Source organism: Convolutriloba macropyga, chromosome 1 (assembly GCF_964194025.1).
Source record: "Convolutriloba macropyga chromosome 1, txConMacr16.3, whole genome shotgun sequence".
NCBI classification, from domain to species: domain Eukaryota; kingdom Metazoa; phylum Xenacoelomorpha; order Acoela; family Convolutidae; genus Convolutriloba; species Convolutriloba macropyga.
The window spans coordinates 47,555,564-47,578,840 of NC_134468.1; the positions used below are offsets into that span (position 1 = coordinate 47,555,564).

The 23,277-nt window shown below is 37.1% G+C and overlaps 2 protein-coding genes across 2 annotated transcripts in view; both read right to left on the reverse strand.

Annotated features, from left to right (window-relative positions):
- LOC142339739 (putative RNA-binding protein EIF1AD) overlaps positions 1–23,277 on the reverse strand; it is a 133,733-nt gene that overhangs the window by 17,639 nt on the left and 92,817 nt on the right. The window contains exons 2-3 of the mRNA XM_075389984.1: positions 2,967–3,071; positions 2,624–2,735 (exon numbers count right to left, since the gene is read on the reverse strand). Coding sequence (XP_075246099.1) covers positions 2,624–2,735; positions 2,967–3,053 — 199 coding nt within the window. The 5' untranslated portion in view covers positions 3,054–3,071. The remainder of the gene's footprint in view (positions 1–2,623; positions 2,736–2,966; positions 3,072–23,277) is intronic.
- LOC142339734 (large ribosomal subunit protein uL13m-like) overlaps positions 8,050–23,277 on the reverse strand; it is a 108,045-nt gene continuing 92,817 nt past the window's right edge. Inside the window, exons 2-3 of the mRNA XM_075389968.1 lie at positions 10,959–11,169; positions 8,050–8,469 (exon numbers count right to left, since the gene is read on the reverse strand). Of these exons, the coding sequence (XP_075246083.1) occupies positions 8,119–8,469; positions 10,959–11,162 (555 nt within the window). The 5' untranslated portion in view covers positions 11,163–11,169 and the 3' untranslated portion in view covers positions 8,050–8,118. The remainder of the gene's footprint in view (positions 8,470–10,958; positions 11,170–23,277) is intronic.

The window sequence follows — 23,277 nt, forward strand, 5'->3', positions numbered from 1 at the left end:
AATTTGAAAATGATGTATCCAAAGGACGCGACGGATTTAATTTAACTCTTGACACGGATTTCGTAATGAGAAGAACAAAAAATCAAACGAGCATTTACTACCGATGTGTAAGAAACAGTTGCCCCAGTCGACGTACAAATTTAGCAAAAAAATTATACAAAATTTTTCCCAATAATTGACACAACGCGAACTTTCAATATATAGCAGACAAAAAATTTCTCCGACAAAACTAACTGGGATTAAAAATGATCCCTGGAAAAAGTTGAAATATTTGAATTTTCTTGCCCCCGACAACAGAAAATTTGATTTTTATTTTCGGAAATCCCGTCAAAACATCGGACGATCGAGATTTTTTACGTCATCAGGAACTAGGAACTGTTATATTTACAACAAGAAATCGCTCAATATCTCAAAAATGTGACGTGAAAAAGAAACCAAAATTTCTTCTTTCAGCTCTGCAGCAATTTGCCATAGACAGATTGCTTTGACGTATTCTTCCTGTTTTAAATACACTCCCATTATATTTACCGATGAAAAAACACGATACACTAATTCTCTTCTACGAGACACAAACAAAAAACAAGTGAACGCCAAGAATCTTCTATGTCAAAAAACTACTTTCAATTAACTGGTACCTACTAAAAGAGCGTAAAAGCTCAGAATAAAAATAAGACATTAAATGGAGAAAAAAAGTACTTTTAATAGTGCATTAATATCTTTTAAACAAATGTGTACAATTTTTTGTTATTTCGGATACGAAAATGCCAGTTTCGTGGGCTTTATGGTCCCAAAAATCTCAATGTTATCGTCTATTTAAAAGCAATATCAAAAAATGTCCAAGAACTTTTAATTTTTTACCAAAAAATGTTGATTATAAAACTTGACTTATCTCAGCAATGCAATTATCACTGAGCTGCCGAGCATTGATCATTACGGTTATTTCCATTTGTGGGTAGCAAAATTTTGAGACGCAGAAATTATTATGAACAAGTTTTAATAACATATTCGTACAGCGTTAGTATTATTTGTCAAAACTTTTGAATATTTTTACTGATTCTGTGTTTAAATTTCTATTTTCGCCTTATGTCGCCTTTTTGTTTGTTGAAAGTTTTCGCCTCATTTCCACAATATAAATGTTCACCTAATCGATTTTTCGCCTAATGTCCTACAACCCCCCATTTTGTTCAACATTTAAACCACACCAAAAAATTTCACGCGTTCGATTTCCTGCTTCAAAATTCACAAAATTGATTACATAGCTGGCAGATTGCCAGAAAATAGCCGCAATAGATTCGTAGATCGGCAGTCTAAAAAAACAGTAAAAAAGACAGACAAAAAAATCGTCTTTTCATTGAAGGCTGATCTGTTATATTTTGAATAAAAATCTGTATAAGTTATCGCTGCCTCTATTAGTTGATCTCTAATAACCTTCATTTATAGTGACACACACCCATTTGACCTTATCTCTTTGAATTAAAATAATTAAAAGTCAATTTCAAAGTGAGGAAGTCATTTTTGAGAGTGAGGTAAGTCAAGTGTGAACAAAAATTTAATCACGCGCATGAACAAAAAAACTCGCTCCACTAAGAGCGAAAAATGACATCACACATGTAATTCAGTTGAAATTGCATGAACGAATGAACAAAAAGTGTCTGTGACGTCATATGGTCGTAACAAAAATCATGACGACGAAGTAAAAAAAACCAAGAGAAGGCCAATAATAGCCCCAGCTATCGCTGTGCGGCTATTAAAAAAGACCTTTCCCCCAATACTCTTCTTCCAGTCGTAAAATAACTAGGAACACCGCAATATAGTTAGACTCAGTTTGCATCTTCACAGCTATAATAAATAGACAAAACATAGCCGGCAGATTGCCGGAAAAGCGAAAGAATAGACTTGCGTGATAGAGAGAAACAGATACAGATATAAGTTGAAAAAGTCATTGACGCCGCTCAAAAAGCTACGTAAAAAAATTAAACGATAAACTAATAAAGCTTTCTGAAATTCATTGCGCAGATGCCTTTTCATTAGGGACCCTTATTACACATATGAGTTCCTTTGAACTTAAACTAATTCAAAATAACCTTAAATTTTGAGGTGCAAAAGTCATTTTATTGAGTGAGGTAAGTCACGTATGATCAAAATCTATTTACGCAAATAACCTAAAAACTTTTGCTAAAGCGAGTGAGAAATGAAGTCACGCGGACAAAAGTAGTTAGTGAGAGGAAGCAGTCATTCAGAAAATTTGACTTTTCAGCTTTGAGGTGTGAAATGAAAAACGAAAAAAGAGCGTCAGAGGACGAAACAAAAAAACATAGCAGGACAAGTCCTGATGTACAATTCAAAGAATTTCATTAACTAAACAGAAAAACTGGACCTAGAATGGACTATGAGTGAATTGAGAAAACCACTTTTGACTTTACTCCAATTTGACTTTAAAAGTCATGAAAATGTGTGAACAGATCTTTTAAAAAAAGACAGCGCCCCAATACAATTCAAATCCTTTGAACTGTAAAAAACCAAGAGCACCGCAATATAGCTCCACTCAGCTTACAGCTTGGCAGCTATAAAAACATTGGGAAGTGATGATCAGCTATCAAATATTATTTCAACATACGCCAACCTCTCTTGATCCAGATGGTCTTGCGGAACTTGAGAGGCATTGACACCAGAATGCTCTCGCTCTCATATTGTGACTCAACTTCGTGCAAGTTGTTGCCACGAGCTGTAATTACCTAAAGAAAATCGCTCATTCGCAGATCACAAATCATTGAATGCTAGAACACATAAATTTATTGCAAACAAATGATTGCTTCTATTTTAAAAACTGTCCCCTTTTCAGTGATATCATCTATAGTTAATACGCTTACTCCTTTAGCTTAGCATATACTAATGTAACGGTTTTTCCAATTCCTTCCAGGATATCTAGGCCATTACTTACGCGAAACAAGTTTCTATTGACTTACTTTAGCAATGAACTGTCCATTTTTGGGAATGAAGTCTGACTCTATTGCTTCTTGAGTGACATGCTTCTTTTTCGTAGTTTTCGACATCTCTCCATAATCATTACAATCTTCAATGCAACAAATTTAACTCACCATTTTACAAAAATGTTAAATGAGGAAGCGTTGGTTAATTCTTATGGCTCCAAACAAACCAATTATCATAGTTCCGAAAAAGCAGCTGAAAAATGACCTACAGTAGATACTCAACACACGCCGAACATAATTACCCGAATTATTAATGAACACCATAAATCCCTGACAAACAAGCGCCCGTAGAAGTAAAGAGCCGAAAAAAAACCATTGTCAAAATCAAATTAAATCCAAAATACACGATAAGTTGTTAATTGACAAACAATCTCGTTGTCAACTAGCTGATTCTTGAGGAAACTTAAAAAGAATAGTTAGAGTGCCGGCGTCTCATCGATTGATTATACCTTACCCCAAACTTCTTTTTCGTATTTTGGCGAAATGCGACAGAAATCAACAATGCTTCAGCCTAATTTCAGACCGATATCTGGCAGGCTAGCGCAATCTACACGCTTCCTTCTGTTGAATAACTCTGTTGCACCATTTTGTTTCCTAAAATGATGACAGATAACGAAAAATTACCTTACACAAGTGCAAATTTACACTAAACAAACTACATTTGTTGGAGCAAAAAAAACCAAAAACGCTTTCATGGCGGAAAAAAGTCCTCTTTGATGACAACAATTACTTTCAACTTCGATTAAAAGGAACAGTGACAGTGGAAAACTCATTGGTTTTAAAATTGCCGCAAAGTAAATCGAGATGAAAAAGGCCATAAAAGCTGCCCATATATACGGACTAGGGCTGACCAAACATAATTCACTTTTTCGCAATTCCGGGAATTAAATCTAATTCCTGAGTTATCCTAGCCATATGAACATTTGAACATGGGGATGTGAAAACTCAAAACCAATAACTTAAAACTACTAAAAACTATCTAATTCAGAGCACATGAAAAAGATATTAATCTTCTCAGCTATAGTTAGTTGGGATCAATTCAACAAATTCGTTACTTAAAATTAACTGCGCCAAACAATCCTGGAAAAATCAATTTTACAATTACAAATGAAACTATATTGCAAAATAATTTTGAACTCCATTCTCACAGCACTTTGATTTCAGCTGATTGAGTATAATCTGCTCCCATCCCAACAACCTTATAGGCTACATTATCGAGACAGCTAAAGATTTCGTAAAATTTCTGATGAAGGTAGATTAACTGTGGTCTGATTCGTAACACACCAGCTGAGTGCTAAGCGAAGTTCTTTAAGTTTGAAGTAGTAGCCCGTTGTGACGCAACAAATCTGCGTCACTTTCCCCTACTAAATCAAATTTGACCTCATTAGTATAAGTTTGATCTGTTTCGAACCTTGCACCTTTTTCCAGAAATTGTTATCACCGCCAGTGCTGATTTGTGGGTGCATTAATGTTTCTAGACAAAATGTTGGCAATAAACAAGATGTCTGGCTACATCTCTTTTTCCAGATAAAATGATCCAACTAAGCTTCTGTAAATCCTGTTTCACTTCCTCGTCTCCATTTTGTTAAGCACAAAGTTAGCTCGCGTTCTCGAGACCGAAGTATACGAGACCCTGTCCCCCTCTCGCATGATTAGTACGCCCAGAAATCAGTGAAGTCTGCACCTGTCTTCGATCCCAGAGGCGCCTTCTAGCACATTCTTGGTGATGAAGATCGCTCTTTCTCTATGTCAAAACGATTTCAAACCAGCGCAAGACAAAGGTGCGACCATCTTTTTCTGCTCTTCCAAACAAACATTAATTGTTCCTTCTTCTGGTGAATCCCTGTCTCAGTAGACAAATCCCGAGTTCCTTGTACAGTAATTAGCTACTTTCTTCAATTCATAAACTGATTTAATTAGTCGGTACATTGAAGTCTCCCGATCTTGACCTCGTTTCACAAAATTTTATGTTGCTCCAGTTACACTTCATCTTTTAAAGCCGAGTGCAGGAAAGACGTCTTGAAACTGCAGCAAAAGTAAACATTTATCTGTCCACCTATCAGAAGCCCGTTGCCGTACCTCGTTCTTTGTGCTTGACAATTTGACCACTGGGAATATGACTTCCTGACTGTATGTGGTCCACTACGCTCCCAAAACTCGTTATCTTGGGGTGCCTTAACATCATCCTTCATCACCTGGTGCCTTTCATCCACCTCCGCTAAGGTTCTTAGATTGAATTGAGCTCAACAGTGAACCCACAGTCACAGGAAGAAGAGTGACAAAATTTAGGTCACTTTAAAATTCATGTACGTGTCCCTCGTCTGTGCTCAGCTGTTTACTTTTCTCCTGGGTGTAACCACTGAAGTTAACTTTCACTGCGGTTGAGAAGTCTCTGTACCACTGTTCGCAGGTCACCCGAGTCCCGTCGACTCAATGATAAGTACCTGGTTGTTAGGTTTCCAGATATTCGGCATCGTCTACTAAGTCATCTTCGTGTTATCCAAGATTGAGCCCACCTCAATCTCTCAAAATCACACCTGGAACTGCAATCACCCTGCGTGACAGGTAAAGGTTTTCATTCTTAGTAAAACCCATAAAATTTTCTTTCAGCTACTTGTGTTCAAGTATGTTAACGTCTCTTGTCTCTTCATCGTGAAGAATTTCCAAACAAAAATATCGAATTTACTTATTGCAATTTTAGTTTTGATCCTCTTAATATCACTGCTGCGCATATAACTCATTCTCGTCTCATAACGAAAATTCTGATTAGGGCTGCATGTAGAACAGGCTGCTCCCGGCATCAAAAGATAAGGTCCGGATTCAATCAGCAATTTGCCATCTCAAGCAGAGTCCTGCGGCACCCCCTTGACACATGAACAAATTTCATTCGTTGAAATCTCAATGTCTCTGGTGCATCACTGTCTACGTGAGTTTAATTCAGATGACGCAACAGCGCTAGAAGGCCAGTAAAACAAACTTATATTAGAATTACACGAGTTCTCTCGGAGTTTCTTGCAGCTGTTTCCTCTATCGAAAGTGAAGTCAAGTCCGCACTCTGCGCATATTGAGGCAGGTTTGAAGAATAGTCAGGCACACGCAACACGCATTGGAAGTTCGCTGAGCTCGAATTTAAGCTGATCTTCCAACAGCCTCTGCCTACCACCCTAGAAGCCTCTCCAATCGGGTTTCCCACAACTGACTGGATGGAAACGAAATCCAACAACGCATCAAAATTCCTTTAGTGATCAGTGCACCCCCTGACTATTATCATGCCCGAGTCTTGCATTTGCAAGAGCGGCAAGGCACTTCGTCTGGTTTAGTGAAAATTGGACCCATCGCTACTGATTCATCTTGGTTCACTTCTCTGTGTCTCATTCATGCTCTGTCTAGATGTCCTTTCTAACCCCACTTGCTCCATTAAGTTGTCTCGCTCACGCAGCAGTCCTTTGCAAGAATGCCAATGACCTGGCACACAGCAGTTTTCAAGAAAGTTCTCCCTGCTTCTTGTAGCTTTTAGAAAAAACAGAGTCACACACCTCTAGAGACGATCTTAGAGATCTAATTAATAAATCAAGATGGCGATTTGGGTTTGTGACTGAAAAAGGCTTATAAACGCCAGTTTGTGTACCCATTATCAATGAGATAAATCAAGAGACGAATCTAATTTCAGCACCACGGTTTATAGAGGGGGTCCTAAGGCTTACCAAATATGAGTGGCTTACAACTATTAACCTACAGAATAACAGTCAGAGATCTTAACAACTAAGCTACAAAGGCTTCGATTCTCTTACGCTCCTAATAGCTTTTATATTACCAGCAAACCTTACTTCAGAATGAGGGCAATTTAGATCACCCACAAATGAAAAATTCAAGCGTGAAAAAGTCACTCAAAAAGTCAAAGAATGTTCTAGACCAAAGCGCAAAAACGGCAAGCCGCATATTTTGTATTAAAAAAGACACACACGTTAACAATAATTGCCTCAAACTTCATTCGAGAGTAATTAATAATTATCTATATCAGAGTGCATGAACAAGATATTGCTCTTCTCAGCTAAACTTAGTTTGGTTCAAATCAATAACTTTCTCACTTTCAATCAACTGTTCAATCGACTTTATCTTGGAAATTTAAACCTTACAATTTCTTTAAACTATATTATATTGCAAGTCAATTTCCAAGTTCTCAAGTCAATTTCCAATAAAACGAACTTTTTTCAAATCAGTTGTCATTGAAACGAACCAAAAAGCATATGCAAACAAAACGCCAACTGATTGACACCCAAACGGTTGGCAGTGGGGATACTAGCCAAATTCCTGGAGAGTCTAGCAGCACTGGACGAGAGTAAGATAAATGGAGTTGACGAGATATATGGGAAAGACAAAATGGAGGGCGTACGTGCTTAAAACATACCAGGCAATTGAGTCCTCCCAGCAGTTCCAGTGCATCGTTCACTTCAAAAACTAGTAAAACTTCACCAAATTGCACAGACCTAATGACCTCGTGATTTACCAGTTTGTTAAGCCTGTTCTCTCCAAGCTGAGTAGGTCAGACACAAATGGTCAGTCGAAAATAAACCGATAACAGGGCCAAATCAATTCCTGCCAGCTGTTTGTGAGTAAATACAAACACTGCTATTATCTAACTACATCAAATATTTCCAGAAACTATTTGAAGTCAAAAAAGTCGACTTCGCATAACTAGTAAATGTTCTGTATGACCGTTTTCTTATCCTGACTTGTAGGTCAGAACTGTCTTGACGTAGCATTTCCTGACATAAAAGGACCAGAAGGTAATGGGAACTATTAAAAACCAACTAAATTACTCATTACTAAGGCGCCTCACGCTTTCTAAAAATACAACTCACAACGATATACAAAAATCTATTGACAGGACAAAAACTACCTCAATGAACTTCTCCTCTCTCATTAAACAGTGGCAGCAACCAAACTATCTATTAACGCAACTATGTCTTTAACCTCAAAGAATAGGATCTGGTTGAGATTAGCTGGTAATTATAGTTTGCATACAGAACATGCTCCGTGTGGTTCAAAACGGGTCAGACACATTGTAAAGCTCAATTGTAATTTGACTTGAAACAAGAGACTATATTTCATGTTAGGAAATAAGTTTTCAAAATTTGTATTCATCATCTTTGGCCCAAATTACAGGAAAATTATCAATCTCTTCTTGCGTGTATTCTGACAGTTTTCTGGGCGCCTTCTTTCTTGGCAGAACAAAATTAACATTTTTCAAAATACTGTCTGGTATATCTTCATCTTTAAAACAATGCAGTCTGGTCAGCCAAGCGTCTCTGAAATCGATACGTTTGTTTTCTAAGTAAAGCTTGGTGGTTCTTTTGATAATCTGTTGAGGGTCATCTCGGAGAAACTCCCATGCAAATGTGATTATATTATCTCCAGGTCTAGTTGTTTTGTTATCAATGAAGCGGTGAAATTCCCACTCAAACTCTGACATGGCAATCTAAACAAACCAAAACATTGCTGGCTGATTGCCAGAAAATAGCCGCAATAGATTCGTACATCGACAGTCTAAAAAAACAGTAAAAAAAGACAGACCAAAAAACTCGTCTTTTCATTGAAGGCTGATCTGTTATATTTTGATTTAAAAATCTGTATAAGTTATTGCTGCCTCTATTAGCTGATCTCAAATAACTTTCGTTTAGAGTGACACACACCCATTTGACCTTATCTCTTTGAATTAAAGTAAATAAAAGTCAATTTCAAAGTGAGGGTCATTTTGAGAGTGAGGTAAGTCAAGTGTGACCAAAAATTTAATCACGCGCATGAACAAACAAACTCGTTCCACTAAGAGCGAAAAATGACGTCACACATGCAATTCAGTTGAAATTGCATGAACGAATGAACAAAAAGTGGCTGTGACGTCATATGGTCGTAACAAAAATCATGACGACGAAATAAAAAAAAACATAGCAGGACAAGTCCTGACGTACAATTCAAATAATTTTCATTGACTAAACAGAAAAACTAGACCTAGAATGGACTATGAGTGAATTGGGAAAACCATTTAGAAAAAATCTGATCCAAAAAATCGAAAAAACTAAAAAATCAAAGTGAAATTGCTGCATGTGAACAAAAAACCACTAGCGAGAAAGCGAATTTTTGTTCAAACACCGTTTTCTCACTCTACTTTAAATTTAGAGCGAAAAAAATTCACGCCGCAAAACCACTCGCTTTTTCGCTCCACTTCCTGTTTCGGCGTGACCAAAATCACTACTCCAATTTGACTTCAAAAATCATGAAAATGTGTGAACAGATCTTAAAAACATAGCCGGAGGAAGTCCGGAAACGACTCGAAGTGCAAATCCACTTAAAGGCCCTCCATCTACTCATTACACAAAACGTGCCTCCACTAATTTAGATTATCTTGAAACAAAACCGTAATGCAAAAAATTTTAAAAGAATCAAATCTATTAAAATATGATAAAAAAAATCTGATCAAATTTTGCAATAACTTCAGCTCCCGAATTAACTATCTCCGCCAAAAAATACTTCGTCAACACATCTAGTATCTACTAAAACCACTCATGAGAATTTTTAAAAATAATTGAAGCCAAATCATGAAAAAAATTAGCTCTTACAAACAACTTCGACTAAAAAACTGGAAAAGTTTATAAATTTTTTAATATTACACAAGCACCTAAATTCAAGGAAAAATTCTCTCCAGCCAATAGGGTATAGAAATGTTTGCACAACAATAGGCAAGCCATAATAGGCTAAGAATCTTGTCTAAAGTGCAGAAAAAAAAACGAAATCTGCAAAAAATTAAGAAAAATAGTTCCAATTTTCGCCATTTTTTGTCATATTTTTCAACAAAAAAAGCTTTATATCAACAAAACTGTAGCCACTTGTAAACTAAAAATTGCTCAAGTAATAGGGGTCTTTTCAGTGCCCATTAGAGGCAGTAAAACAAAACAAAAAAAAATCGCAAAAATTAGCCCAAAAATCGTCAAAATATATGAAAAACCAACGAATTAGCATAAAAATCAAATAAATTTCCAGAAACCTTCAAACCACTTCCAAAACCAGCCTAAAATTAAAAGAAAATCATAACCAAACCACTTAACCAAAAAAAATGAAAAAAAAAACGCTTTAAAATGTCGCACGTGAACAAAAAATTTCACTCGCTTACAGAATTTTTATTCACACCTCAGTTTCTCGCTCTCTAGAAAACAGCGATATGAACAAAAAACCACTCTCTTTTCGCTCCACTTTTCATTTTGTTCAGCAACAAAATCACTCCAAATTTTTTAACGTGTTTCATTTCCCGCTTCAAAATTCACTCCAATAAAATTGATTAAAAAAAGGACTTCTCCAATACTCCTCTTCGAGTCGTAAAAAAGACAAAGCCCCAATACAATTCAAATTCTTTGAATTGTAAAAAAACCAAGAGAAGGCCAATAATAGCCCCAGCTATCGCTGTGCGGCTATTAAAAACAAGTTGACCTCTCAAATGTTAATAGCCAAGAATTTAAACTGCATCCTCATTATGATATGCTTACAGTAACTTTAACCCAAAATTGTACAGACAAGACTAATTAGCTCACGTTTATCATTATGTTGCAAGAGGTACACCATAACGAGGCTTCTGTGGACAGCAGTGACAAAAGCATCAGTTAGCTTAAAATTCATTTCTCGTATTTCTATTAATTACTTGAGAACCGACGTAGAAATCAAATTTTCTCAAGACGCATCTTAACGAGAAAAGCTACGGTGCCATTTATCTTCTTAATCCACCTAGTACTACAAAGACATTTTATGCAATTGCTTACAAATTTGACCTTCTTTATTTGTGCCTAATTGCCGCTTTAAGAGCAAATCGTGGAAAAACAGTGCCGACTTCGAGCTAAATTTTTAGAGAAAATGAAGCTTTTGCGACGTAATGATAAACAACACCGCAAGATTGAACGCCACTGCAAACATTTTTCGTACCTTTGCGCAATTCATCACAACAACATGGTCACCGCAGTCTTGCTTCCATGCAAATATAGGTTTATGTCGGCCTTGTAAGATAGCCGAGCATTTCTGTGCTATATGTACTGGTTGCTGCCATGTGGCATCCAAAAGGTACCAGTTGCGGGCGAAGGACGTGGCCAGGGCAGAGGCCCTCGACATCCCCGCACCAGGAACAGGCATTCAAACACTAAAAATGTTTAGAATTTTAATGAAGGCACCTCAACATATCAGAAGCCACTTAACGTATTCTTTTGGTTTTGATCAACGGACCGCCCAACAAGGACCATTAAAATGAAAGAATCTACTAAAAATATTGACGCAATCCGAAATTGAACATACTAACATAAACGGACAAAGTTAGACAACTTGTTCTTAAACAAAGAGTAAGTGGAACATTTAATTGTTAGCTGCTGAACCTTGGGGAATTAAATTTTAACATGGGCCACTTGAAGAGTAATACTGGGAAACGAAATTGACGGCAGCTGCCGCATTACCAAACGAGAGCGTTTTAGTTCCTATGGTTATTTGAAAATGTTACGGTAAAGCATTCAACCAAAAGTAATCCCTGAAAACTATTTGGACCAAGTATGTTGGAGATCAAATAACATGTACCAAAACCATGGAATTTACAAAATCCAATAAATAAAAAACCTAAAAAAGAGAGGAAGCGACCAAAGTACACAGTAGCTGATACAATTAGAATTCATTTTTGCTGCAAAATCCTTTGCGAAAAAAGAGTAATTAAATTAAATTAACAATTTCTCCAGCATTGCGAACGGCAATGCCAAACGAGCACCATTGCACCCTTTAAACGACACCCCAGCTACGAAACCAAAAAGGGGGTCCCCATCGCCAGGGGCACCCAGAATAACCCACGAGGGGTTAGACGGATGCTCGCATCGCGTAATTCGGCACACGAGGCAGGGCCTAAAATTAAAACACATGTTAGAACACGTTATTCTCTAGGGTAGAGTCATAGAGTAAGATACTATCATTGAAGATATGAGCCATCGTTTGGACTTTCGCAGTTGTATCAGCAATACTTAATATCACCGAACAAGAATAAAGCATTAAATAGTTTAACACTTCGATATTGTAAAGAATTTCTCATAAAATTTGATATAAATTTCGGTACAGAACAGAAACCTTGCTGTTCATTTTTAGTATTGTACCTACAATCTAAAACTTGACGAAAATCGTTAAGAGCTGGCGATGAGTGCACGTTGTTATAAGACTTCGAAGCAAACTTGAGCAGTTCTGTATTGTATAGCTTTTGAACATGAAGAACTCGATATTTTCCGAATAGTTGTTTAGCGCTTTCCCTTAAGGAGAAAATTACTACAGCATAGAAATTTTTTTATATACGTTCGAGAGGTTCGAGAGTCGTTTTCGAAAAGCCACCATAGAAAAGTCGACCATGTTGATTTTTTGGCTTAATATAGAAATCATAAAACTTTAGTAGAACACTTCTTTTTACGTATTTTCGTGCTACAAAAACTAAGCCAATCAATTCACTTCCTTTATTTGCAACCTCAATCACATGGTCTTCAAAAATTTTTATCAATACATACACCTGGGTATTTAGTTACGTCCCTGAACTCTATCTTCGTCTCTTGAACAGATGAAAACGTTGCTATAATTAGGGAGCATTGCAACTCTGTTTTGCTAACGAGCCAATTATTAATGATGTTCAACTCCTGTTAAATTTCACTTTGGTTAGTGTTTAGGGGAAACAAGTGAGAAGTATCGTCAGCATTGTTAAAATTTTTTGATAGAGTGCAGTGATCACTAAGGTCCTTTATAAAAACTCAAACCAACAGGTGCCCCATGACGCAGCCCTGGGGGACACCAGAGACTTCGCACAGATCTGATTGGATGCCTCCAACGGCTACTAATTGTTTCCTTTCAGCAAGAAAGCCCTTAGGCAACTTCAAAAAGGATCGCGCATGCCATATGTACTTCGGTTTTGCGCCAAAATGATTATGATCCCGGTATCGAATGCTTTTTCAAATGAGTGCACGTTGTTATAAGACTTCGAAGCAAACTTGAGCAGTTCTGTATTGTATAGCTTTTGAACATGAAGAACTCGATATTTTTCGAATAGTTGTTTAGCGCTTTCCCTTAAGGAGAAAATTACTACAGCATAGAAATTTTTTTATATACGTTCGAGAGGTTCGAGAGTCGTTTTCGAAAAGCCACCATAGAAAAGTTGACCATGTTGATTTTTTGGCTTAATATAGAAATTATAAAACTTTAGTAGAGCACTTCTTTTTACGTATTTTCGTGCTACAAAAACTAAGCCAATCAATTTACTTCCTTTATTTGCAACCTCAATCACATGGTCTTCAAAAATTTTTATCAATACATACACCTGGGTATTTAGTTACGTCCCTGAACTCTATCTTCGTCTCTTGAACAGATGAAAACGTTGCTATAATTAGGGAACATTGCAACTCTGTTTTGCTAACGAGCCAATTATTAATGATGTTCAACTCCTGTTAAATTTCACTTTGGTTAGTGTTTAGGGCAAACAAGTGAGAAGTATCGTCAGCATTGTTAAAATTTTTTGATAGAGTGCAGTGATCACTAAGGTCCTTTATAAAAACTCAAACCAACAGGTGCCCCATGACGCAGCCCTGGGGGACACCAGAGACTTCGCACAGAACTGATTGGATGCCTCCAACGGCTACTAATTGTTTCCTTTCAGCAAGAAAGCCCTTAGGCAACTTCAAAAAGGATCGCGCATGCCATATGTACTTCGGTTTTGCGCCAAAATGATTATGATCCCGGTATTGAATGCCTTTTCAAATCAAGATAACGTGTTAACGGAACAGACGTTTTACGACCAAGCAGGAGTCTTATGTTTTCGATTAACTCCTCGATTGCAGTTGAATGTTTCGGACGCAAATCGTAATGACATTCAGACAAAATTTTAAATTTAGTTAGTCAAAGATTATTGACTACGACCCTTTCAATTATCTTACTTCCGCACGAAAGAATCGATACTCGTCGATAGATATTAAGATCAAATTTCGATAAAAAATTTATGTACGGGAAGAATTTTGGCCCGTTTGAACACTGGGGAAATACACTCCTGGAAACATTGAAAAATCTTGAATTATGGAAGCCAGTAAAGAAATGCAAGCTTTCAATAAAAAAAAGACCAATCAAGAAGATCAATTGTAGACGAGGCTGACAACTGGTTAACTGTATTTTCAGCAGAAAAATTGGATGGCTCTTGCATGTAGATTGAGAAAGGCTGGGGGCTAACTTCAATCAGACTGATGGTATCAAAGCCTTTCGACAGTCTTGCTCCAATGCTGCTGCAGAAATTGTTAACCTCACATGCTATTTCTCGCTTATTCTGAAATGATAATCCATCAATATTAATTTGAAATGGCGCAGTTTTTTTGAACTTTTCCCGTAAATTAATTTATGACTGAATATTTTTCCCGGCTTCCACAAGAACTTTCAATTTTATTTGTGTAATGATGTTTTTCTGCCTTTTTGATAGCTGCTGTTACTTTGTTTCGCAAAACATGTGCTCTTGGTTTACTGAGCCGTTGAAACAATCAGTAAGAAGTTTTGCTGCAATACGGTCTCTTTTATTAGATAGATTCTCATAGTAATTTAAAGCAAAAAAACTACTTTAGTAGCCAATAAGTTTAGCGGGTCTAAAATAGCCTTGTTCAATTTGATGCACTGATCGTTTAATTCTGGTATACAAAACAGAGTGAATCTTAGAATTAACCCAGGAAAAGAACTCTTTCTAATTATTTGACTTGAGAAATTTTTAATTGCGATCTGTTATTCGGTGGAGGGGTTGGGCTATATTCAATTTGATAATGGCCAGTTACATTAACCTTATGCGCAACAGTCTCCAAATTTCGGACAAAACAATATTTTTCCAAGACATGATCAAGAAGAGATTATGAGCTTTTAGATTCTCGAGTGGCATCGGCAATGAATATTCTAAAACAATAGCTCTCAATGATGTTAAGATAGTCCAGAATGGTTGAAGAAAAAAATTGAGATTAAAATCACCTATTATGATCGGGCAACAGGAATGGCTGTTCAGCAGTTCAATAAATTTTTTAAACTTATTACAAAAGTCTTTGATGTTTGATAAATGACTGTTAAAAGAAAAATTTCATTTCCGATAAAGATTTCCAGATTTAGGCTTTCAGCAGCTTTGACTGTGAACTAGTCTTTTATTTTATATTTGATTGATTCAAGGAGAAACACGTCGGTATCGCCACCTAGCTTTTGCTAGAACTCGCTGATAACCTGGTCTGTAGAAGTGTTCTATCAATTCATCTTCTGTTAACAAAGTCCCAGTCAAAGAGATGACACTTGGCTTAACATAACAACTACTAAAAGAAACAAAACTCATCAAGTGAGCTTTTAAAGATCGAAAGTTAAAGTGAAGTACAATTGTGTTTAGGTTTTGTCCATATTGTCGCTTAACTGAAAATTAGCAGAATCATCAACTGATGCTGCTAAACTGTTTCGACAAAATTGCTTGCATGCTTGATTCCGACTGATCAATAGCCATGTTTTCATCTTCTAATAGAGGCGATATGTGAAATCTCTTCTCCGCATGCTGCTGGAGGCGTCCGTCGCTTGACGCTCTCCTCATAAGACTTGGCGGCGATGTTTGGTTCAAATTGAATACCGAAAATTTTCTCTGTTTTCTTCCTTGTGACACGTTAAACTTTCATTGGTCTTAATTCATCAATCAATTCGATCTCATCTGCTTTGGCACCTTCTTTATTCACATTAAACGCGTATACTTTTTATTTTCTCGAAAAAACCCTGCATCGTTTTTGGACTGCTTATTGCCTGATCTCTCAATCAATTGGGATCATGAGCTCCTCAAAGATCACAGGTTTTCTTTCACTCTTTAAAATTCCTCGCAGCCGTGATTTTCGTCGCCAAAGAAGATCTCGATGCTTGTGATACAAAGTTTTTGCGATAACAGGGACGACTCGACCATTTTGCAAACGATGACAAGCTGCAATGTCATGCTCAGTAGTACCCACCTTTAAGATGTTATTTATAATGGACAGCACTGTGGACGTGGAACTTGGTTGTCTTTCAATATTTGAGAACACGAGGCAACTTTTTCGAGAATATCGCTCAAGTTCTCAAGTCCTCCAGTTCAGTTCATGGAAGCCATTCAAATTTTCTACAGTTGGCTCACGACATTTCTCTAACTGTCGTTCCATATATTCCAGCCTTTTATTCCGCTTCTCCACAATTTTGTCTACAGACAGCAAAATTTGCCTTTTACTTAAGTTCGAGAGGTCATAATGATTATTAAGAAGTAATGTCGCAGTGTTGATCATTTCATCATTTGAGTTTGATACACAAGATAAATTATCAGTCATTTTTTTGAAACTATGTTAATTAAGTTTCATAACAATTAGGCTAAACCGTTCAAAGACTTATAATTCAATTTTACAGAAAGATTTGCCAGCCAGTCGACTGAATTTCCATCAATTGACAGCCAAATTTCCATCAAGAGGTTTGAGTTGCTTCAACTACCAACTGTCCTTAAGTAAGGAGTCGTTACAAAGGAACGCAAGATGATGACTTTACTTACTATTTCAAGTCTGCATGTGCAATAACAAGTTCCGAAACACGGATAGCCCATGCTGTCCGAAGTTTGGCATTTTGTCCCAAGTTTTACGCAGCTGAATGAACCGAATGCCTTCAAGACAATCAAATTCTGACGATAAATCAAAACAATACTTTTTATTTAAATAACCGACAAAGACTCAAATTAATCAGCTCCCATTAAACTAACTGGTAAAATTGTCAAATAGTTGCTGCTCAAAGTTGAAATAAACTTTTTTAAAAAAAAACAAACATAACCGACATACGTTGCTCTAGAACAAATTCAGTAGCCTGTTTTCTAAATCTTTAGTAGATTTTAAAGTAGCCTGTTTCTGACCAGGGCCATGGAGCGGGTCTTAGCGGAGCAATAGATTTACTAAGTGGCTTCAAATCATATTTATTAGAGCCTATAAAAGCTACTATAAAATCCAAAACGTAAAATGAAACCAAAATAGGTGCAGAACATTGCACTTGACTTCACTTTAAAAGCCCATAACAGTCACAGATATTTTGCATTAAAAAGACACAGGCAACTACAACAATTGCTTAAAACTTCAATCGAGAGCAAAATTTTATAAGGATGCTAAATAAAGATACACTTTTAATTTTAGATTTTAATTTTACTTGAATAAATTTTGGCCTTGTTCAACAACGTAGTGCCATTTCTCGAATGAAAGTTCAAATAAAAAAATGTCAAGATAATTAAAATGTCATAAGAACAAGCCGAATTTATTTAACTTCCTGCCTTCGCTTTCCTTATGCTACGCCATTTCTTCATCTTTCTAACTTTTCCGTCGTTTAATAATAGCTTAGCAAAACATCAATAACTACTTTTAGCTATATCAAGATTACAGTGGTTTCAGGTATACCATACAGTACATCACAGCATAGCTTGAAAAATGTCGCTTGTAACGTTTTTTCGCTAACACAGAAACTTCTTTGAAAAACATCAACTGATATATATTGAAGATATTTTGCAAAAGTCATTTCAGTCACAAAACATATGAACAAAAACAAAATTAAAGGAAATATTGAAAGGACACTAGAACTTTGTGTAGAAAATCAGAAAAAAAGGACTTAAAAAAGTTTTAAAAAAACTCGTTAAGTAATCCAACTCGTTAAATTCGATCAAACTATAGTCCTTAACTTAGTTAGAGTTATTAGAAAGAAAGTTTAACTTCCCAGATTACATAGACAAGAGCATATTTGATTCTAGTAACAAAATTTATATAAATAAATCGTCAATTGATGGTGCTTAGAATCAGTATTTGGTTCAAACTCGTGAATCTAGATAACTACTATGAGAGTGAGATTAATTGATGTAAAATCATCCCAGCACGTATTGAATGATTATGATACCACCGGAAATGTGAACGAATTCTTAGAAAAGTTTAAATACTATTGCATGCTATTTATGGTATCCCTTGTAACTGATTTCTAGAAAAATTGCGGAAGCAAACCCTATTGGGTACCCCTTGCGACACCCACTGTAAATCATGGTGCTAAGATTAGTTTTGTATCTTGAATTTCTCGCACTGATGATGGGTATATATACAGCTACTTTTTGAGCCCATTTTCATCCCCAAAAATAAATCACCATCTTGATCTAATAATCAGATCTCTCCTGTAAATCTCTAATTTCTACGGTAAAATATTATTTTTGTTCTCTGATTTTGAAAAGCTAATTTTCTACTTAGTTAAGAACGGTTTTTACTCCGCTTGCAAAAGTCCAAAACCCAAAAGGTATTGGGCGCAGCCATTTAGCTAATTTTCTACTTAGTTAAAAATGGTTTTTACTCCGCTTGCAAAAGTCCATAACCCAACAGGTTATGGGCTCAGCCATTTTCTAGTCATAAAACAAATTGCTAAAACAAAACCAATTTGTTGAGAGAATTAATCCTTTTCTGCTTAGTACCTTATGTTTTTACAACCTTTTGGCCTGCTCAAACTACGATGGATCAACAGACAGTGAAGCTCTGACCTACACAGGAAAGTCACAGGACTTTCCAATCTGGAGCACGAGAAATTTGGCGAGGATGCAGACGAAGGGACTCAACAAATCACTACATGGGACAGAGGAGCAACCCAATGAGCCTGCACCACTAGCCGAGGGGGCAAGCAATGATTAGAAGAACCACAAGGTGCTGAAGGATGCATATGAGAAGGAAGTTGCAGACATCAAGGAGAAACGAATCAATGTGTGGTGCCACCTGGCACTGACGCGAGATGCAACAACCCTCATGCTGATGAGACATGACTGTTTTGGAGATGACGACATAAGATATGGAGCGAAGGCTTGGAAGCTCTAACAAGAGAGATTTCAGAGTGTGGAGACGCCGATAGTGGTGACTTTGGCGGCACAGCTTGCTTGACTGCAGCTCAATGATTCTGAGGATTTGGACAACATCTTCATTAGAGGACCGGAGTTGCTCACAATGCTACAACAAGCAGTGGAAGCAGTCTCACAGACCCTCTTCAAGACCTTTGTTCTCAATGGTCTGCCAATGAGGAATGACAGTACAGTTTTGTTATACAGGAAAGCTTCAACCCGGCAACGAACTTCACAGAGTTGAGGAAAGGGCTGTAGAACTTCCATCAGAGCACACCACAGACACATAGGACAGGGTGGTTCAATGGCAGTGACAGTGAAGCGTGACTTCAAGACGGGACCCAAAAGAGGCAACTGCTTTGCTTGGACACTTTGCCCAGGACTGCAGGAGAAAGGAGAGCGCACAATGCAGCAAATGCGTTGAGAAGGGCGACCTAGACAGGGCATGCGAGATAGAGATGGACGCAAACATGAGTCAGTTGCAATTGGTCCAACAATGGCTACACCAGACGAAGAAAATTGGGCAGCTCTTAGTCAGTGGAAGACAACAGGCATGCTAGTGGACAGCGGTTGTACAGATCACAGAGTGACAAACATCGAAGCGTTCCTGGACTTTGTGCCCATGCAATCAGTGGTCAGAAATCCCAACGGAGAGGCTTTCAGAGTGGTGGTCAGAGCCTGTGTGAGGATCAGCATAACCTCAAACGAGAAGGAATTCCAATGCAACTCAAGAATGTTTTGTGTGTGCCTGACTATTCCTCAAACCTCCTATCAGTCTCAAGATGCAGGGAGTGCGGACATAGCTTCACTTTCGAGAAAAGACATAGCTGTATGAAACAACAGAAGGGAACTCGGGTAAAACAAACACAAAAAAATAATTTGTTTTACTTACCCTGCTGCGTTCTAGAAATCAAGATGAGTTCTAACAGCGTGAAAATTGTCAGTGCAAGGAAGTGGCACATACGATTGGGTCAATTGAATCAAGCAGATGAGGTCAGGAATGCACAAGAGACAGTGGTTCAAGATCACAAAGACTCCAGTAACAAGAGTGGCAGAGACCCAAGCAGAAGAAAGCTGTAGAGGGTGTCAAAAATCTGATGGGACCTTTCATAGTAAGAGTCGCTACCAGGGTTCCGGTTCTGCATTGTTTTTGCAGACCAACACACAAAGTTTGTGTTTGTGGACTTGGTTAAGGCAAAGAGTGAAGAACTGGCAAGCCTGAAGAAACTTGTTGCCAGTGTGGGGATGCCCAAGAAGCTGAGGCAAGACAATTTGAAGGCGTTTCTCAGAGCAGTACAAAATGTACTACTTATATACAAGCATTCTAAAGGAGAAGACAATACCAGAGACGCCACAACAGAATGGGTTAGCTGACATGTGCAACAAGGCACTGCTGGAGATGGTAAGATGCTTGCTCATTGACTCAAGACTTCCCAAGATGTGGGGAGCATCGATTCTTCACGCAACAAGGATCAGAAACTTGATTGTGACACGAGAAGAAAAGTGTCCAGCAGAGCTGATACGAGGTATAAAAGCTTTCAATTAGTAAACTGTACTTTTGGTTGCAGTCTTCATGATGTAGTGGGACAGAGACGTCAGCAAACTTGTCTCCAACGCACTGGAAGGAAAGTTGGTGGGTTACACGGAAGGAGACAACGGATACCTGGTGTACGTACCCAGCACACGGAAGGTGGTGGCAGTTCGAGATGTGATCATCAAGGAGTCCGAAGTGGACTCGATCCCTGACAACACAGACGCCCGACCTACTAGATGAGGGGTCACAGCAAATGTGAATCTGGCACCCAGAGGATGGTCATGAAAACGATGGCAACAAGAAACAGGGAGCATCTACTGCAATTAAAGGAGTGGCACGACACAGAGCTTGCACACTCAAGAAACGACATAGACGAGATGCCTCGAATGTTGAGGAAGCAGCACTAGTTGGAGGATCTATTGCAACCAGAGGGAGTCTCAGAGTCACTGGAGGACAGTGACACAGGACTTCTCAGAGTGAGAGACCGTTGGCTTCACTGAAGAGGCACTGGAGCAATCGGACAGGGCAGAGCCCAGACGAGGGACAACAGCAAGAATTCTTCCGCACTATTTCGGAGAAGTCAGTACCCATCTTGCTGTGACTGAGGGTGACTATGTGGAACCCAAAACACTCTTCGAAGCTCAGCAAGGTGACGATTGAGACCAGTTGCACCGGGCAATGAGGGACGAGGTCAAGGCACTTCAATATAACGAGACTTGGAACCAAGTGAGACCACCCAGACAGGGACGTCATACCGGGCAAATGGGTCTACAAAGAGCAATTGGGACCCAGTCGTCAAGTCGATAAATACAAAGCGAGCTATTTGACGAAGAGCTTCAAACAACTAGAAGGACTGGACTATTTTGAGATTTATGCGCCTACCTGTAAACCAGAGACATTCAGGATTCCACAACAATCAGCGTATTTTTCCACAGAGTTATCGAGGTTCAAAGTATTGTGAACATTTAAGTGATTTTCGTTGTTCACGTTTTCCGTTTTTTTGAGCATTTTTGCCATTTTGCAAAAAAATTTCGCAATTGTAAAATAAGTTTTGTTGGTTTTACCTTTGTATTTGAACTGTTTGATCCAATTTCTTTTCGAACTTTTCAAAATGTATCCTTTTTTCCTGGAAAAATGTCACGAAATAAGCTTCCTTAGACCTTTGTAAAGATTTGCCGGATTAAATTACTTGAAAACTGTTGACACTATTGTCTTTAAGTCTAAAGAAAGCTAATTTGACTTGTGCATCTTTTCAGTGTTCTTGAAAAAAATTTTGCCCGTTTTTTGCTAATTTAACTCCATAATTATGCAAAATAAACGACTTCTTTCCGATGTTTTGTAGTCAAATTATAGAGATCCAAAATACTCGGAGCAATAAAGTGTTCTCAATAGCCAAACGACAATATTAAGGTTAGGATTGGTGTAATCGCCGTTTTATCAGGCCCAAAAAAAATTATTATAATCAAATGATCTTATATTAAAAAAGATTTCCGCATTTTTTCCTTTTCTGTCGGCTAATTACAGAAAAGAACAACACTAATCAAAGCTTACTAAAGACAGGTCTATTTGACTTCCTACAGACACTCAAGGAAACCTATCTTAGTTTCTGTTCTAAAGCTTTTGTTCATTTTAACTTTTCATTTCCAAAATACATTTCCAAATAAGAACAATGGATTAGTAAGATTTCCAACTTTTTTGGCCAAACTTTAACAGAAGGTGGAAAAATACAAGTCGCATCGTCTTTCTAATGGTTGGAGATTTAATGTTTTTTCAGCTGGACATTTTGAAGTAATAGTTTTTTCTGCTTTGATAGTCGGAACTTTTTTTTGATGGACATGTTCCCGTCTTTGAGGTCCATTTTCTTGTCTTGTAAAATTTATTGAAAATCTCAGATATCACATCATTAGCGTATGAAAACGCACAAGTGAGCATATCAGTATGGTTTTAAATGCTTCGACACAATCTTCCAGCAGAATTAAATGGAATTTTTTGCATGTATTTATTTGTCAGTTTTTGTAGCCGTAAGATAAATTCTCAGTAATTGCAGGTCTAAGCGTATTCCATTGCATCAACAGAGGAACTTATTTAACGATTTGAGTTTATAGCTAAAGTTGTTCACGACTTTGAAATCGTGTTTTATAATTTATATATATATATATATATATATATATATATATAAATATATATATATATATATATATATATATAAATAATATATATATATATATATATATATATATATATAAATATATATATATATATATATATATATATATATAAATATATAATACATTATATATTATATGTATAAATAGACGTATTTTTTACGGTGTTTTTTGTATTCACTAGTCTCATTCATTACAGATTGCATATAAAAGAAATTGCATTGAGGAGGAATTGAACATATCAAATGTTTTCAGTGCATTGCTTACTGCTTTCACGGCTTTATTATCGGTTTTTCGCTCAAAATTTTCAATTTGTGCCGTCCTTATTTTTCGTTCTTTTTGCAGTCCTCCGATATTTTCTGTATAAAAGCAGGTCTTAGCGGCTTTCTTATAATGAACAAAGGAACTAAATTACTGATTGCAGTTGAAACCTAAGGTTTTTCATGACCCTGAAAACTATGTTTTGAAAAAAACTTCTGAAATTTTGCAATTTTCTGTTTTTTCTTGTCTACTTGCTACCTAGTCTCATTAATTACGACTCGCATATCGCATTATTGTTGTTGAAGAAGGCCCATAATTGAACATATTTAAGGTTTTTAGTAAATTGCTTATTGTTTTAATGGCTTCGATACCGGTTTTTCGCCAAAA